Consider the following 18,501-nt stretch of genomic DNA (forward strand, 5'->3'; position numbering starts at 1 on the left):
TATTATTGCTTCCTCTCACCCCCTGGGACAACGTGAGAAATTGCCTTTTGCATATTGTAAGTGTGTCACAGCTAGTGCCTCTTAAGCCCTGGTGTGAGGAGCTGTAGACTGAGGTTTATTGGCTCTACCTGAACTGCCAACACCAAAACCAGGTCCAAGGCCATCTTCAAAACCTAGCCACCCATATGATTAGTTGGGGTCTTCTTGTCTGTTGTTAACTAATATTACAACTACCAGTTAGTATTAGAGCTATTTTGCAGATGCGAAATCATTGGGAGAGAGATAAAGTAACAAAACACATGTAGTTGAAGAGTCTCGCGGCCTCGACTAGAACCCAGCTCTTATGTCTTGTAGGGCAGTCCTGTCACCATTAGAACATGTAATCTAACCTTCTCAGAAAAAAATGAAATGTGAGCCTCCCTTTGAACCAGCTTGACTTTGAGCTCACTCATGAAACGCCAATGACCTTTGAAAGAACACTGGGATGGCACCATTGACAGATTTTGCCTCAGTTGGCTGCAAATAAAGTTATTTGAAATAACTGCCAAAGCTGTAATTTATCAGACTTTTTCACAGATTCCACAAAGGCAAGGAAATTCAAAGTTGAAAGGCTTTCTCCAAGCAGCACATGCCAGGCATTTGTGCATGAATTGCAGGAGGGGAAATGATATGTTTCTTTTAGAGCTGTTGTTGCCATCATGGAAAGCGAACAAGCATCTGTGCTTCGGAAATCAGTGGAAGGAAGGTGTTCCGTGAAAGAGAGCATGTGGGAAAGCGGCTTAAAATGGTGAGAGTGTATGAAAGTAGCAGGAGTTCTGAATGCCATTGGGGAGAAGAACTGGAACAAGGCTGACACATAGAAAGGTGGTGAGAAAGCAAAAAGAAATGCAAAGAGGAGTACACTGAAGGGGAAAAAAAAGAGACTTTTGGCTAGAGAATAGGTCTGAGCAAATTCCAAGAGTGAGAGAGGAACAGAGAAAGAGGAAAAAATATAGGGCAGATGGAAAGTGTATCTATTGGATGATTGTGCAGGTGAACATGTAAGTTAAAGTTTTGGTGTGTTTTACTGTGGAAACAGATATAAAGCTGAAAATCAGATGTCCAGGCAGGACTGCTGATATAGCAATGATCCATACATTTATACTACAGAAAGTCTGTAAGATGACTGTCCTCTGTAGCATTTGCCACTGATCCTGAAAAAATGGGAAGACTCACATTTAGTAATATTTAATTCAAGAGGACTGCTTACCTTATATCACCATAAGTAAGGGTTGCACTGCCAGTCCTAAGGTTCTTAATTTCACTCTGGGGCTGACGATTTCCTGTGTCACTACACTGTGAAGCTGAATCCAGAATAACAATTTCATACTTGAGTGCCCAGAGCCAGGCGGATGCTTTGCATAAAAGTGTTCTCTTGTGCGCGTGGAGTGCCTGCAGCTCCCCCCGGGAGGTGGTGGGTGCTAAGCACCTCCGAAAACCAGGTCACCGTCACTCGGGAGCTCAGAAAGGAACCGAGGTGCCAAAGTTTAAGACTAAAATTACAAGCAAGTGACATCGTCGTGGAAGAGCGTGTCTCTGAAGGACTGCTGTGCTTTTGGTCATTTGAATTTTGGTATGTAATAGGCATGCATTTGTAAATCAGATGTCTGCATAGCTTGTAACACCCTCCAGAGATAATATGAGGATAAAAGAAAGTGGGAATGAGAGAGAAAAAAAGGAAGATGGGGGAATTAATAAAACAGAAAGGGATGGAGATGTTGTTCAAGGCTTCTTTTAGACTAGCTTGGGCATGCCTCATTGGCTCTGAATGCAAACTAGTAGTTAGGAGGCTTAAAATAAACATAATGAAGTGGGGTTTCTTCCACACAACGCATAATAAAACTGTGGAACACATGTCCACAGGATGTTTGGGGGAGCAAAAGTCTAAATAGCTTCAAAGAATAGTTTAGAAGAGCCAGACTTGGAAGTTCTGGAAAACAGATCCATTTTGGTTTATTAAACGTGGTAGACTTGACAGATCTGGTACAAGAAGGCTCTAAAGTGTGGTAAGGTGGAAGCTGGGTGGACATACCACAGGACATACTTCTCTGTACTTGCTTGATTTCTCATTCTCTTCCCTTAAGCATTTGATACTGGCTTTTATCAGAGACAGGATATACTACCTTAGATGCTCCTTTCATCTGACTCAATACTTTTATATTCTATTTTGCATTAGTAACTAATGGTTTCCTTTCTATAGCTTACTTAACTGTGTTGGACTAGATCAATCGTTCTTCCTCTTGTACAGCAGCAGTAACTATGATTGCTACAATGTTCAAATTTTAATCATTTTAGAGCATGTACTGAAGTGGCAGGCAGACATTTTAATTACAGGGATTAAAAGGAGAAGAGATGTGAGTGAGTCAAGTGCTCGGTAAAAATAAATGCATCGCCCCCTTGTACCCTGAGGGTCATCACTCTTTGTCTCCAATGGATTGATAACAGGATAAATTCAAAAGCAGAGGGAATCGTACTGAAAAACACCTATATTGAACAAAAGGGTTTACCTAGACCAGGGGAAAATGTATAGATAATACAGTATAGTATAGATTAATACCTTTGTTTATCTTGTTTTAATTTCCCCAAAGCCATGTAGTCAGTGCTGCTTAAAATACATTATTTTGTTCAGACACAGAATTACAAGGATGGATTCAAATGATTTTGTTTAACCTGGGCTTTCTAACTCAAATTTTAAAACCATTTTCTTTATCATCCAGGTTGACTTTCACACATGGAGACTTGGTTCCCAGACAGACATTACTCTCCACCTGGTAGCAAGGCAGCGAGTGGGCACAGAGGGAGAGGAGCCCCTTAGAAAACCTTTTCCTCGAGTGCTCTGGGCTTTAAAGTTGATCAGTAAACAGCAAGCCAGTGCCGAGTCTCTGGTGCGGCATGCTCGTGCTGTGCGGCACTGCTCAGGGAGTGGGTAGTAGCTTTCTTGGGAACTGGATCTTTCAGGCACGCTTCAAAGGGGACTCATAAATAGAAAAGTACAGAAGCCCAGGTGGAGGTAACAAAGGCACCGGTGACTTCTGCAAAGTTTACTTCAGAAGAAATGTGCAGCCAGCCTCAGTGGAGAATACATAGCTTCCCGTCTAAGTAAAAAAATAAAGACAGAATAAAGTGTATAGATCTTCTCCCCTCAAACCCAGCATTACTAGCAGAAAGAACATTTAGTATTGTATCTATGTTTTGATTATGCATGTGAATAGCAAGCAGCAAAATACAAACAACACTTCACAAATTACATATATTTAGTGCCTGAGAAATAAACATTTTAACTGAGAAATGCTTCCATTTATTTATTTAAATCCATATAAAATGTGTATGTTGTACATGTTTGCCAGTTTCCTCCTATACTATGACTTTAATACCTGGGTTGTATCACTACCTAGTAATTGTGGAATGATTTAGATAGAGTTTTTCAATCTATTTTTCACCTAACATTCAAAATCCCATTTTTTTTCTGCTGGACCCTCCCAAATTGCATCATATTCTGTGATTTTAAGGGATGCTGAGATGGAACTCACCGGAAAAAAAACCCATAGAAAATCTATAGATTTGTGGGGCAGGAGTTTAATAGAGGGCATGTGAGTAAGCCTTTGTTCAGCACGGCTGTCATTTCCTCTTTGCTGCGTTTCACTCTTGCCCAGACCACGAACTCCTTAGGCAAGGGACCATCTCCTTTGTTCTGGTTTTGAAATGTGTCTGGTCGGAGTTTTCCACTGCTACTAGAGTTCAATTAAATACAAATAATAAATAGTTAATGGGTTGCCAAGCTGCAGAGGTGGGGCTAATCAGCTGAGGCTTCATGGGGTGGTTAATGATGGATTAGGAATGGGGGAACTGATAAAGCTGAATATTTAAAGGCTAATATTGTACAGGATGATGGATGCTTTGTCAGCTTCAACTGCATATGACCAGAACTAACATTGTGCTTATCTTCCTCCTCCTTCTTCTGTAGATTACTCGGCTCCAAAACATTGGTGTTTTGAGAGTCTCTGTCCAAATTCCCCTGAGTGGAGCACTGCCCATCAGAGGGGACAGCCTAAGAGGCTGTCTTACAATTGAAATTGGTTTGGGAGGTGAAAAAACAGTGACTCTATGAAGGAGGGGTGTTATCAGCTGCACACTTGTCTGCTCCTGTTCCTACTCAGCTTGCTGAAATGGAGGGATTTCAATTGATTTTGTTTTCTTTGCAGTGCTGGCTGGCGAGCCAGTGAGAAGGGAGCTGTGTTCTGCAAGCGTGCAGCACAGGAGGGGCACGTCCCACTGCCTGTGCAGCGCTGCTGAGAGCTACCGGGAGCTTTGGCTTCTCATCCGTGCCATGGACTGATGAGCTACTGTATCACTGCGTTTTGTGTGCAGAGTGAAAAGGGTAACATACACCTACTCATACAAAGGATCGCTATATATCACAGCTATATTTATTTATTTGTTAAATAAAATAAAAATAATTATGCATTTATTATTGTTTATTAACCAGCAACACATCAAGTTCTGATATTGGTATCTCAGTAGGTATATTTAGGCTTAAAAATTAATTCCTTTTAGTGCCAAATTCCGTCCAAGGGATGTGACTCCTACTGAAATCAAGTGATGATGCTAACAGCTAAATGATGCTGTTTTTTTCAGCATCTAACTATAGGATCAATAAGGCCTTCGTCCTTCTCGGTAGTCTGTCAGCTAGTAGGAAGACAGGCAACCTTGTAGACAAGACACAGACAACGAGGTCAAGAGAAGTGGATTCTTTTCTCAGTTTGCCTTAGGGGTTTTGCAAAGCCTTGGACAAATCACACAATCTTTCTGTTAAACCTCCTGACTTCCAAAATGGAAATAATCATAACTGTCTACTTCCCCAGGATGTTATGGAGTAAATCAATTCCCTGTATGTAGGGGGGGTGGGGAAACAACTACCTGGATGCTTTGGAAGGAACACACGTATTTCTGTTAGTTTTCATTTTTGTAAACAGCCTAGAGTGCACCTAAGCTTTAACATATTAAAAAATTAAGCAACATCTAGAAGATTTGGTTATATAGGCAGGGTATAGTTAGTATAATATATTAACATTGCTAGTCTCGTTCTCCTATGGAGATCATTTATTTTGGATAAGGCCAGAGTAACTATGAAAGATTGAAAGGTCAAATGTTCCCAATCAAATGAGAGTGCTTTGCAATTGTTTTACTTTAGATGGTAGTCAGGAAAATATTTCCGCATTCCATTTGTTAGAAAAGATACCCAGAGCCGGCATTAGTGGTGGCTTTGATGCATTCTCTGGTACATTAGTCCAGAGCATGCTGATGTAAACAGAAGTGTCTCTTCACCTTTCATCTTTGTTCTTCAACTTTGATACTGGCCCCCTGCAGTGGCTTCTTTCTCCTCCTGGGGAGGCTTAACAAAGTCAATTGATAGAGAAGAAAAGAGCTTCATTTTTCTTCTCTGCTTAAGACTCTAAAGAAATAGACACATCTATTGTAGAGTCCCTGAAGCTCTGGAAATAGTGTGGGTTTTTCTCGCAAAACCTGAGGGGAAATGAGCTAAGAAGGAAGAAAAAAAAAAAAAGAAAAAAAAAAGCACGCGGTTTTGTCCACAACTTAAAATATAAGAAGTACATCATAATTTCACTTCTGATGTTTTTTTGGAGAGAAAAACTGAGATAGTATAAATTACAGGCAGCGCAAGCAGCATTGCCTATGATAAATTGGTCCATCATTACCCATCATAAGACCCTGGTTTTTGATGTCTGTAACTGACAAATATTAACTAATTTGTAATGATTTTTTCTGTGACTGGTGTGTCAGCCTGAAGCTGATTTTTAAAATACTTCAGTCAGTTTGCAAAATAAGGTTGGCAAAAAATACATTTTGCTTGTGTTAAAAAATATTGTTGGACTGCATGACTGAGAAACTCCCCTATCTCCATGCTCTAAACCTGAAATTTCGCAAAGGATTTGCCAAGGATTTGTTGGGTGGGGAATGTCTCAGACTGTTTCCATTAAAAAATGTAAATACAGACCTCTGGTCAGAATGGTCTTTCCACATTCTACTGTCTGAAAAGTCCAACAGTAATGGATATCTGCTGTAAGTTTACTGGGAATGAGCAGGGCTTTCCAGCAATGTCTTTTCCTAGCAACAGAGGCCTTTGTGGAGGTGAGTGCAAGAACTGAGAGAGGGTTATGCTGTTGCTCCCCACAGTCCCACCCATAAACATGTATGAAAAGAAGAAGAGTCCATGATTAGGATGCAGGCTGTGCAGACAAGAGGATGATTGGAACTTAATGAGAAAAAGATGAGGAGGCTGTGACAAGAATGAAAGAACAGTAGCCAGTAGGAATGGTGTGTGGGACTGAAGCGAAGAAGCGAGGAGGTTGGGAGAAAGGAACCATGTACTTGGCCCAGGAGTCAAAAATGGACTACTGAAGTAAGACTGTTACGTTCTTAAGGGAAAGGGATGAAGGCATTGGGCTGAGACTGAAAAACAGAGGGTCCTTGGGTATTACAGAATAATCTTTTCAAAGAGTCTCTGTGGTCAAAAAAACCCTGTGAAACTCACAAAATGTGTGTTTTATTTCTCCGGTGATTGCTGCATTTAAAGAACATCAATCTACTGCTGGTGAATCCTGAGGAAGCTCTAGTGGCAGTGTGCAGCGTCGTGGATATCAAGGGTCTTGACCTAGTTCTAAACCATTTGGACTTAGGAGAATTCTACATAAAGGGGGCAGAAGTGTTCAGTTTCTTAGGCTGTAACACAAAGAACAGTGATTTTGAAAAGCTAAGGTCTAACATGTTAGAAGATGGTAGGTTTACTGCCCATAGTACCCTAGTTCTCCTCAGTTTATATGTATTATTTTAAGCAGACTTTAATTGCATAATCATGTTAGTTTTTCACAGAACACTTACCACATTAAGTGCAAGAATGGATATGGCTCAGGAAATGAATCAAGGAACTTGTCACCATTACAGGATGAGGTGCCTTGGTAGCTCCTCTTAAGTGCATCCCTCCGGCAATTTTCATTAACTTAGTCTTTCTGCACAGAAACATGCCATTGCTTTCTGTCATTTTTTAGACTGTGTTCATGAGCTGAAAATCCCTATTTAGCAACAGTTTGTTCTGTGACACTAGCTAACTAAACTGACTCAGTGGCAGCTCCTTCAAAGCAAAGCTTTATTCTCTCAGAGATAGGCAGCAGAGAAAGCAAAGTTTTGACACGAGAACCATAACTCTCCTGTCGTCTTTCCAGGTTTTTTGCAGGTTCTCTCCATTCTAGTTTTTCCCCTCTCCAGTTTGGGAGAGGCCGCTTATGAGATGCCACAGGCATGTCCAGCCGTTGTTGACTCCACAAACCCGCTTCCTTAGGGCAGTAACTTTTACAGTTTTGGTGCCCATTTTGAGTCATCTCAGGCATAAGAACAATAAACACCCTGTCTTTGTCACTGGAAACAGGTAAGGGCGTTCCTTTTTAGCAGCTTCCCCCTTGTAACTTCAAGAGTTATTTGTGCTTTCCTGGACTGCATTTCATCCTTCTTTGTGATGGAATTGTTTTCTATTTGCACCTTCTTTTACAGCATCCTTCAATGTAACTCTTTTTAATCATGTGGAAGAATGCAAACAAAATAAAGTGACCTGTATCTTGTATTTGTAAAAGTAAAAAATGTAACACCCTCATTTTTCACATGAATGTAGTCAATGGGACTGTTTTCTCATCAGAACTCTGCCTGATTTGTTGCAGCAAAGCCTGGAAGTTATAGAAGGAATGAATGTAAGTGATTGTAGACAGAATAGATCATATTCTTGCTGAAGTATTTGTGGAATTGAGAAAGTCACTCAAATCCAATTTCTGAAGATGGCCAGTGAATTTTCCTCCTCTGGGGTACAGAAAATCCATTCTCTGAATTCACAAAAGCTTTGGGTGCATGTAGCTGCAAAGAGGCGTCAGTGATTGCTGTGCTCAGAATAAATGAAAGACTGTATGATATACAGTAGACCACACTGTAGAATTGCAGGACCCAGAAGTCTTCAGGTGGGTGCTCAAAATGAGTTGTCACTTTTGATGTTAACCATTTGGTTGAAAGTACCTCTTCAGCTCACAAGGAGGCGGTTCATAAACCCCTCAGCTGTGCCACAGCAGAGCACCATAGGACAAACCTACAAGGAAACGCAGAGCATGCAGTAAGGCCTACTGGTGCCACATCCCAAGCAACTATGGGAAAAAAAAACCAAACCAGAATGCCCATACACTGCAATTATCATAGAATGGTTTGGGTTGGAAGGGACCTTAAAGATCATCTAGTTCCACACCCCCTGCCATGGGCAGGGACACCTTCCACTAGACCAGGTTGCTCAAAGCCCCATCCAACCTGGCCTTGAACACTTCCAGGGATGGGACAATGAAAATAGGAAAATATGAAAACAGAATATGAAAAAAACCCCTGAAATGAAAACAGCTAAACACTACACGTTGAACACTTCATGTGGAAACCTGAACTCTCTTGCCTGTTGGTCTCTGTACGCAACACTGGGAGCAGACAGAGCACGTCCCTTTCTGCGGGGGCCCTGGCCCAGCGCGGGGAGCGCTTCTCCTCCAGCCGGGCCCTCTGCCCGGCCCACACACACCGCTCTGGGAGGTGACAAGCACCGAGGGGGGAAGAGAGGCGGCAGCCCTTCACCCAGTGCAAGGGCTAAGGGTGAAGAAAGAGAGGAGATGTACCCTGTAGGGATCAGGGCCCCTTCCCCAGGAGCCGACCACTCTCATCCAGACACCCCTCACCTCCGACACCGCCACCCCCCGCCAAACCGCCACAGCCGTCAGGCGAGGAAGCCGTGCGGGAGGGGGAAGGGAGAGCCTTGCCGCCCTCGCTTTACGGCCCGGCGTGTTTTGCGACGCCCAAGATGGCTGCCCCCAGGGCACAATGAGCCCGCTCCGGCCGCCGCCGCGGCCGCTGCGGGGTCCCGCCGCCCGGGGCTGAGCCGGCCGCTGACGGCGGGGTCCTCTGGCCGCAGCGAGCGAGGAGGGGGACTCGTCCGAGGCCGCTTGGCCTGCGGGGACCCGCCGGGGCGAGTAACGGCAGAGAGGAGCCGGCGCCGGCGGGCCTCCCCGGGGCGGCGGGGAGGGGGGGGGAGGAATGTGGGCCGCCTTGCTGCGGCGCGGGGGCCGCGGCGCCGGCGGCCTCCGGGGTCTGGCGTCGGGCGGCCCATCCTGGAGCCAGGTGGTGTCGGAGGCCGAGAAGATCGTGGGGTACCCGACGTCCTTCATGAGCCTGCGGTGCCTGCTGAGCGACGAGCTCAGCAACATCGCCATGCAGGTCCGCAAGCTGGTGGGCACCAAGCACCCGCTGCTCGACACCGCCCGGTAAGCGCCCGGCCTGACGGGGAGAAGCTGCCCACCGGCCCGCCGGCTGCGGGTCGGGGGGGGGGGGGGCGGTCCGGGGGTGCTGGGGCCTCGGCGGAGGAAAGGGCCGGCAGCCCTCCGGAGGCTTGTCAAAACTTGGGGGAAGTTTCGGCCTTCGCTAGCGGTCAGGAGCTGAGGCCTGGGTCGGTGGTCGGCACCGGGCCCTCGGGCGGGTGGGCGCCTTGGCCGTGGCTGGAGCGGGTGCCCGAGGGCGGCCGCGGAGGTGCCGTAACCGGCGCGTCCCCGGGGAAACCCTGCCCCGAGGCGCGGGGTTTTGCGTGGGCGGTTAGCTCTCCGCTCCAGGACCTTCGTTTCCGTGCCACAACAGGTCTTCCCTTCGGTTACTCTCTGTCGCGCAGAAGTTGCTTCGGCCTAATGCCACGCGCAAGGAACGCGTTTCCCCACGCGACGTGCAAAAACGTCCCTTGATAGTGGAAGAAGTATGGCTGTCGCGCTGACAGTTATGTGTTTTTTAATATTAAGAAAGATGTTGCGAGGAAACCAGTGGAAAAAACGGAGGAACTAGTCAACTTAAAAGCCCAGAATGACGCTGCTCTGAACCGTGTGTTTTGTTACTACGAGCTTTAAAAAACATTGTCTGTTGTGGAATATCCAGCTGGGAGTTTTTGTATAGTGTTGAGATTTTTAGGGTTGCTAAGCTGGTTATCCATACTTTCATTTTTAAGGGAAACTGATGGAAGACTTGCATTCCTGCCAATAAGCAAAAGTTGGAAATGTTGGGCAGTGTTTTCTCTGACTGTAAAACAAGAACTGATTGGCAGTGTTTTTTTAAACAATAAAATGCCAGAGGCTTGACAAAAGAAGTGCAATTTTCCAAGGGCATTGGGTTGTGGGTTTGGGTTTTTTGGGTTGGGCTTTTTTGGGGGGGGGGTGGTGTTTTTTGTTTGATAGAACTTGTTTGCTATAACTGCAAACATAGCAATGTTAATAGAACCCAAGTTTAATATGCACAGTATTTTTGAACAGGTGTAAACCAAAAATGAGCATTTGTTCAAAACAAATGTTCTGCTTTTCTTTTAAAGAATAAAAATTGTAGCTGTGTAGTGGTCCTTGGCAACTCCACAATTATGGTGTAACGATATAAAAACAAGATTTGTTTTTCAAGCTCTCTGTGTCTAAATCTGGTTGTCTTGAGTGAACAAAAGGAGTACAGGGGACAAATGTAGCTTTTTAAACATTATTTTCAGGGAGGGAAATTTAGATACTGGCTTTAAGTAGACTTTTCTGAAAGAAACAAATCAACTTCTTAATAAAAATGGAAAATACCTGACTTTAGGAAATGCTGGTGGAGGGGATTTTGTTGAATTGTTAATAAATGCGGGTTGTGGTATTATGATAAGCTTAGCAAAGATTTTTGTTTTCTTTTTTAAGAGGAGGGACAAGAAGAAAATGTTTTTCTGCCTTTGGATCCAACTTTAAGGTTGGTTGATGGAATGTGGGGAATAGGAGGACCGAAGCGCGATGTGTTTGGGCTCTTAAGCTTCCACTGCAGTCGTAGAAATGTCATGGAGACCCGCAGTGCTAAAGTGGAACTTCAGTGTTAGCTTTAGAGAGTCTGTTTAATGTCTAGTGGTTGCTGGCTTATTGTGAGTTAAGTTTAAATACAGTATTTTGGGGCATGGTTGGAGGTTTCATGGTGGAGCTATGATGTGTAGGGGTTTTTTTTGTTGTTTTAAGTGGGCTGCTTCGGGCTTAATTCTGTAAGCCTGTGGCTTGTGGAACACCAGTAGGAATACAATCATGCACGGGGTCAGCAGGATTGAATCAATTCATTTTTTAAATTCATATATGTTTCAGAGTACACTGCTAACCTGATGGGTTGTGCTGGAAAAAAAAGTCAGTATTTACTCACATAAAACTGAAACCGTGTGCCCTTATTTTGGATGTTCTTACTTGGCTTCACTGGTATTTCCAGAGGCTTCGTTGCAGATACATTTCCAGTGGCCTTGACTTTTGTATTGTAAGAGGAGTTCATTTCCTGCTGACAAGTTTTAGTACACCTGTAGCAATGCACAAATTGTACCTCGCCTTGTTTTATGGTGTGATTTTGCAGTAAGGTGAATTTTGACCTTGTTCTTTCTTGATAATCTCTTTCTGAAATTTGGCTGTTGTACGTTTGACTGTAAATGTGATTGATTTTAGTTATGGGTCTGAGATCTATAGCAGCTGAGGAAACAGGTCTTGATTTTTCAATACTAGATACATGTTTTAAATCTCTGGCTCATTACCCATGCTTATAGAGTAACATGGGTTTCCCCTTGTGTGTTCAGGCAAATGTTTTAAAGCATGGTTATCTAAAATATGTTCTTTGGTGATTTATTTAAAAAAACCCAAAACTTAAGTGATTGATATGTTCTGCAACTCTAATCTTTCAGACTGTGAGTGCATAAATACTGTATACACGTATTAAGTACTCCAACACTTAAGGGGATTTTTCTATTTGTGGGAACATCTGAAAAATCTGTGCGGTAAAATTGATTAATTGCACATGCTGTTTCTCAAGTTTCTATTCATTTATTTTTGAGGTTATAAGTGGTGACAATCAGATTATGATTGCTTGCTGTCATCTCCAAGCAATATTCATTTTCTTTAACCTTCTCTGACTGGTAGCATTTTGTCATCAGTGTTTTTGTGTCTACCCTTCCTTCCTGTCTTAATGCTTTGCTAGCCTTTGAAGTCTTCCTTAGACCATTAGGGGCTTCTTAAGCATTGGTAGAAAACCCTCTGCTTTATCTGCGCAGAATAGGTTCTGAGCTGAGACAGCATAAGACATAATTGCCACCACATTGAAAGCCTTTAGTGTAACAGGAGTACTGATGAGCGTTTTTAAGCTTTTGCCGAGCTTTGAGTCACTAGGCTGTTGCAACGCGTAGTCTGTGCTGAGAGCCTTAAAGAAGGCAGCTTAAAGATAACTGTCCATGTGAGACGGGACATGTGGAGGAACAGCTGTTGGGGCAGTATACGTTTCTCTGATGATCCCATCCATTTCTTCCTCTCGTTTGGATGTGACGGTGGCAGCTCCTGGATGTAAGTGCCTGCCATGAATCAGGACTGCAGCAGGTGTTCTTCTGGGATGATGTGTGACCCTGATACCTCCTACCAAGCCTGTGCCTGGCCAGCAGCTTTAAATCTGTGAGCTATTGCTGACTCTGCTCTTGGGAGGGCAGAGATGGGTAACCGAGCCCTACAGTGAGGGATTTGGGAGTTCTGTAATCCCTGCGCTAAAGTTGAGTTTATCTCTTTTAATTTTTTTTTTTTTTAAGTTTTTGATATCTTAAAAGTTGGCCACGTGAAGTGAACATCCTCAGTACTAGCTTTGCCAGACTTGTTAGAAAGAGGGTGAAATGTGAGGGAAGGGTTACATTTCATTTTAGAAAGGCTAATGTCTAGTGGTTTGCAGATCATTGGAAGCTGGGGTGTCTGGATTATATTCACAGCTGTGCTTTTGGCTCTCTGACTAGGGCAAGTCACTTAATTTTTCATACATGCATTTACTGTAAAATGAATAATGCAGCATCTGTTTTCTGGAGGTGTTACACTTCATTCATTACAGCCTATATCGATCACTGTGATCTCTGAGTGGAAAATGGTGTATAAGCAATATTAATAAAGAATACGTCAAACAAATGCTATCATTAAAATATTCACCTCTAATGGATACTCTGGAAACAAAATTGCAATCTGACTACTTCTGGATCTTTCTGTTTGTAGTCCTGTGAGTCACTGTACAGTTCTTCAGAGCTTTCAGTTTTCTTTCCCTATAACAAAGTGTTTTCAGCAGCTACTCAAAACTAACATTTAAAGTTTTTTGCTCTTCAAGGCATTGTTGGACTAAAGGAAAACTTTTTCAATGCGTGAACATATGACCTCCTTTTCAGTTGGGAAGCAAACAAATCTCCAGTCTTCCCTCTCCTCTTTCCCTCTCCTTTCTAGGCTAGCATACATCCTTCTTAATATAGGAAAGAATCTATAATTGGCACAGTGATCTACTTTTCTCAAATACATAGCGTGAATAACGTTTTCTTGGTTATTTAATCTCCCGTGAGAAGGGTATAGCTTGCTGCAGATTGTAAACAGTAAACATTATGGCCAATGCATCACTTTTATAATATCACTAAATGAAATGGAACACTTCATACACGTAAAATTATTATGGGATACCATTTAACTGTAGCCATGCTGTCATTAGCATGTGGGAGGAATGATTATATTTTAGTTCTGTCAGAATTGTTTGTTGGTGATAAATGCTTAAGTAGACTTAGTTATGGTTTACGTGGGTTATTACAGAAATAAAAAGCCTCGATAGACCAGGTTTTGTTCTGTTGCAGTGTGCTGCATGTAGATCTCTAGCCATTTTAAGCACTGAACATAAAATGCAATCCAAAGTAGCTTCAAGATTACATGCTTTTCAGTTAATAAGTCAGATAACATTGGTTTCCTGATAGTTCTGTTTCTCTGTTGGCTTGAAATGGCTTCATTCAGTAATACGTATCTTGTAACTTCAGAAGCGGTGTGCATTTACCCTCCTATGTAGGTGACTGATTTCAGCATAGACCTAGGGATTTGTTCCAACCTGGTGTTGATAGAATTGTTATTGTCAATTTTATATTTTGTCTTAACAGAATGGTGACCTTAAAACTATCCTTTTTTTATAATTGTAGATGCTGTGTTTGACTACAAGTAGCTTTTTAGCAACTTGTTTCAAATGTTTTTTTCTGGGCTAGAAAAATAAAAGTGTTTATTTACTTGGCAGTGGCTAATGAGGTAACTTTCTCTGAAAACAGCCAGCAGTTGGATACTCAAAGGGACAAGCAGAGGGTCTGGTCAACTTACAGCTTCTAGAACTAAAACTTACTACAGTCTTTTTAAGTTTTACTGAATTGCTCAATCGGTAACTGACCTTGGGGTCATAAAGTCCCTCTCCTGCTGTTGCTGGATCAGAAGTTAAAACACATTTGCATTCACTAAATTTTATTTTTTTTTTTCAGCCTGCTGTAACACTTTGTAAAAAATATTTTTTGTGGTAGAGAGATGTGATTTTTATGATTGTGGTCAGAATGCCTGTGAAGTTAGCTATGAGGTAGCAGTTGTGTCATTTCTTATGTTTACCGCAGAGATCTGTTGGACTTCCTGGAAGCACTGGCCACCAAAGCTAGCGTGCAGGACACCTCTGCAGAAAGTCTTAGCAGCGATGTCAGAAATGCAGAAGTGTTGTTCCTGCTTGATATGTTTGATACTATTTGCAAAATTACTGAAGTTCTGGCGCTTATAGGAAGTTTGCCTTTGTCTGGGAAGACTGTTTCCCAAAGCATTCTGTATAGCTGATGGAAACAGAGGTGCTCTCAGGAGAGCTCCAGTTGAAGCACCGGAGTTAAATTCTTGCTTTGACTCACCCCATCAAGAAACTTCTCTCTTTTAAGAAAGGCTGGTCTCTCTTAGCTAAGTTAGGTTTTGTGAATATCTTTCAGTCAGTTTTGATAGACTTTAGTAACTTCAAAAACCTTCATCATGTTACATCTCTTATAAATGTTGGTACTCCCTAGGGGTTTCTGTTACCATACTTGCCATCAGGTAAACCATTCTTAGACACCAAAAATCACTTTCTCATGTATTTTGGCTGAATGAACTCACAAAGAGTTACTGTGGAAAAGTTAACTTTGGAAGGTAAAAAGACATAGAAGAAATTAAACTCTTGTAGGTTCACATATGCACTGAAACTTCCTTCTATATCTGATTCCTTCCATATTCTTGTACCTGTGGCCTTCACTATGGTTTTCAGTTAGCCACCACTTAATACTGTGTTGTACAGTTAAGGGGAAGAGAGAATCCATTTTTGTAGGTCACACTCATCTTTTACGCTATAGTAAGGTGGAATGGCATGAATAGATGTATGCTGTTTGTTCTTTCTCCCATATTTTGTTTTTTGTTTCTCTTCCTGTGTAAGTTTCACTAGTGTACATTTTTTATTAGTTTTCTGCACCAGCAACATTACATTCATATACTTGAGTACTCATATCTGTCAATTATTACTGCTCTTTTGAAGAGCTGTCAGTAGTCTCCAGAAGATGAGAGCTGCGTCAGAATTTGTACACTTGGGCTTGAGGTTCACAGTTCACATTTAAGGGGCCTTAACTTTCTTCTTCTTCTTTTTTTTTTTTTTAAATGTTACATTTTTGTTGGGTTTGGCAGCAAGAATCTCATTCTTGAAGGTAAAGCATATTTGCCAGTTGTGTGTGTGTGTATATTAAAAAAACAATTAGGAACCTAAACTAAAAAAATCCGACATATATACAATAGTATTCTGAGTGACATAAGTTGACGGTCTTAAGTTGTAGTGGCCTTCCTGTTTGCGACCTCTGTAGTGGGCAAACTAGTATAGTGATAAAGACATCCTGAAGGAATAAAACAGTGTTTACTCAAGTTTGGTGCTTTTATTCTCAAAGATTCATTCATTCTTCTTGCCACCACCCCCACCCCGCCCCCCTCACATGAGTAAACCCTAGCTCAAGAACTAAAGGCAGTCATTGTCATGATCATGGGTTTACTACAAGTGTTGGGAGAGGCTGAACTGATGAGTAAAGAGCTAGTTTTCAGCTGTAGTGGTGCTGAATTCTTGTCTTGTCATGCACTGATAGTATTTGTGTGGAAGAATTTATGCAAAGGATGTTTAATTGTATGGTACAATACCCAGTTTTGCTGAATATTTTGCCACTATAAGCAAAGTAGGATCAAGCAGCAAATATGCAGTATGGATGTGCAAAAGCGAGGCTGCAAATGAAATTCTCTTGCGTTTGAATAATTGTTTTTTGCAATGATTCTCATTTAAATATCTGTGTTGAATCCAGGTTTCTGTGCTTATGAGGAATGTATTATTTCAGCATGTAGGGTGGTCTTGGTAAATGAAGTGTGTTTGGTAGATGATGATGCTGTTTGGGATTTTCTGATAGAATTATTTACAGTGAAAACTGATATGCTGTCCTGATATTGATAATTTCTAGTATTTTTTATAGGGAATATGAGTCTGAAGATTTCAGAAGAATTTCATGTACAACTCATTCTGATTAAATGAAAGACTTTGAGATTTCTTAAGCTTGGGTTTCAAGCATGTGAAAAAGAAACTGAATGTATAATGAGCAGATCCACGTGCCAGTCAGTCTTGAAAGGACGTAGTGTACCACACCTAGAGAAGACTTGGTTTTACTTTAGGCACACAGTAGCCTAAGTATCTTTTTAAAATAAAGGTAATTTTTAAAGTTCACATCTGTTCTTTCTTGCTTTCAAGTACAATTGATTCGTAACGCATGTGAATATTGAATACCAAGTTTAATGTACCAGTGAACGACTGTTATGTCAATGTTTGCTCTACACAGGAAAAAAGTACTGAGTAACTGGAAATAGTTTCAAAATAATTCTTTCTGTAACCCAGAAGAGGGTTACCAAATATGCCTTTATGTAAAGCTCAAATGAGAACCAACATCAAAGAGTAATCAAAATTCATATTTGGGTCACTGGAAATGGTTTTCACTCAGTGGATCTTCTATTTGGCTATGGTAAGTTAACTTCTTTGACTTACAAGAATAAGGGGAAAAGTACTTTTCCTAGGGCTTTTACTCTTTCTTAGGTCTATGTTTTGTAGCTTGCAAAAGTGTTCTCCCCTACTCGAGGTATTTCCCCCTTCCGCCGCCTTTTTTGTTGATGCTGCCTCCATGTTGACTTCTCTCCTTGTTTTGGAGATGCTGACAGGAGCAGGAGACCCTGTTAACAAGTCACCATGAGCATTTTCAGAACTCCTCCGAAAACCATGGGTAACACTGTATCCTCTACAGCACTTTGTAAATGTATTCAGGAAAATACAAAGTTCACAAAGGAGGAACCTAAGCTCAGGAGTTAGATGTTTCCATACTTACACTATTGCTTTCTCCTAGGGGTGGCAGACCATTGTCTTAAATTATTAATATCTTTCCTTTACCCCACATCTGAGTGTCTTAGTTTCCCTCAGGGTAGGCAGACTGTCTGCAGTGCTTGCCCTAAAGGAACTACTACTAGAGACAAACCTGACAGACTATAAAGGAACACCATGAATTTAAAAATCGGATCTATTACAAAAATTAAGTTTAAAATCTGTAGCAGCTGCTTTGCTGTCCTTGAATTGTCCCTGCCAATTCTCTGGCATTGACAATCACTTTAGCTTAACTTTTTTTCTTCTCTCTTGCTGTGTGAAAGATTCATTTAAGGAAAGAAAAACTGATCATATAGGAAAACTGGTGAGACTCATTATACATGAGCTTTTAGCAAACATGTGCTGTGTGAACTAGCTAGATTTTACTTATGATAGATAGGGCTTAGAAATTTGCCTCAATACCTAACTTAACTGAGAAACTTTAGGACCTGTTCAGCCTGCTGGAGTTTCTTCAGGTGAGCCACAGTCATCATTTCTTCAAACCTCAGCTATTCCTAAAGAAGCATCAGGGGCTCCAGCTTTTCCATTAATTTTTCTCATTTCTTTTCCACTTAAATTACAAGCGATGGTTGTTCCTGTTTTGCTTTCTTGTTCCTCCAGTTCCTTTCTTCAAAATAGCACTAGTTAGTTCTTCTCCATGGCTATTCTTCCATTTTGGGGAAAACAAAGAAAGTTCTACAGGTAATCCCCTGTTTCTTAATAGAATGGAAGTGTATAGTAAACTTCTAGCTTTTGTTCCCCTCTTCTTCTTCCCAGCTGGGCAAAGAAGTCATACCTAGAAACTACTGATTCAGCTTTATACTTCTAGTTGAAAAACACGAACAAGCAAACCCCATAGCCTTCACCCCCAATTTGTTTCAAAAAGTACTCCCTTTAGAAGGAGCTTTCTTCAAGATCAAGTAGAAATTATTTTTGATTATTTATTACTTAAACAGTCCTATAAACATGAATTGATAGGCTTGATAGCTGCCACTAAGTATGCTCAAAATTAATTCATTTTCTAGAATTTGAACACTAAAAAAAAAAAAAATCATTTCCCCTAACAACTGCCATTATTGTTTTCCTAGATTTTCACACTCATGATACAAACTT

General features: G+C 41.7%; 1 protein-coding gene and 1 long non-coding RNA gene across 6 annotated transcripts in view; one reads left to right on the plus strand and one right to left on the minus strand.

Annotated features, from left to right (window-relative positions):
- Positions 1-705: 705 nt before the first annotated feature.
- LOC128139256 (uncharacterized) lies at positions 706-8,839 on the minus strand. The gene is made up of 3 exons (XR_008234293.1): positions 8,748-8,839; positions 6,940-8,185; positions 706-3,134 (listed from the first exon to the last, which is right to left on the minus strand). It is a non-coding gene; the product is annotated as an uncharacterized LOC128139256 (long non-coding RNA).
- A 79-nt stretch (positions 8,840-8,918) lies between these two features.
- PDSS2 (decaprenyl diphosphate synthase subunit 2) overlaps positions 8,919-18,501 on the plus strand; it is a 123,372-nt gene continuing 113,789 nt past the window's right edge. For all 5 annotated transcript variants that reach the window (XM_052781384.1, XM_052781385.1, XM_052781386.1 and 2 more), the window contains exon 1: positions 8,919-9,389. In XM_052781384.1, the coding sequence (XP_052637344.1) occupies positions 9,163-9,389 (227 nt within the window). In that variant the 5' untranslated portion in view covers positions 8,919-9,162. The remainder of the gene's footprint in view (positions 9,390-18,501) is intronic.

Source organism: Harpia harpyja, chromosome 3, assembly GCF_026419915.1.
Source record: "Harpia harpyja isolate bHarHar1 chromosome 3, bHarHar1 primary haplotype, whole genome shotgun sequence".
In the NCBI taxonomy this organism is placed as follows: Eukaryota; Metazoa; Chordata; class Aves; order Accipitriformes; family Accipitridae; genus Harpia; species Harpia harpyja.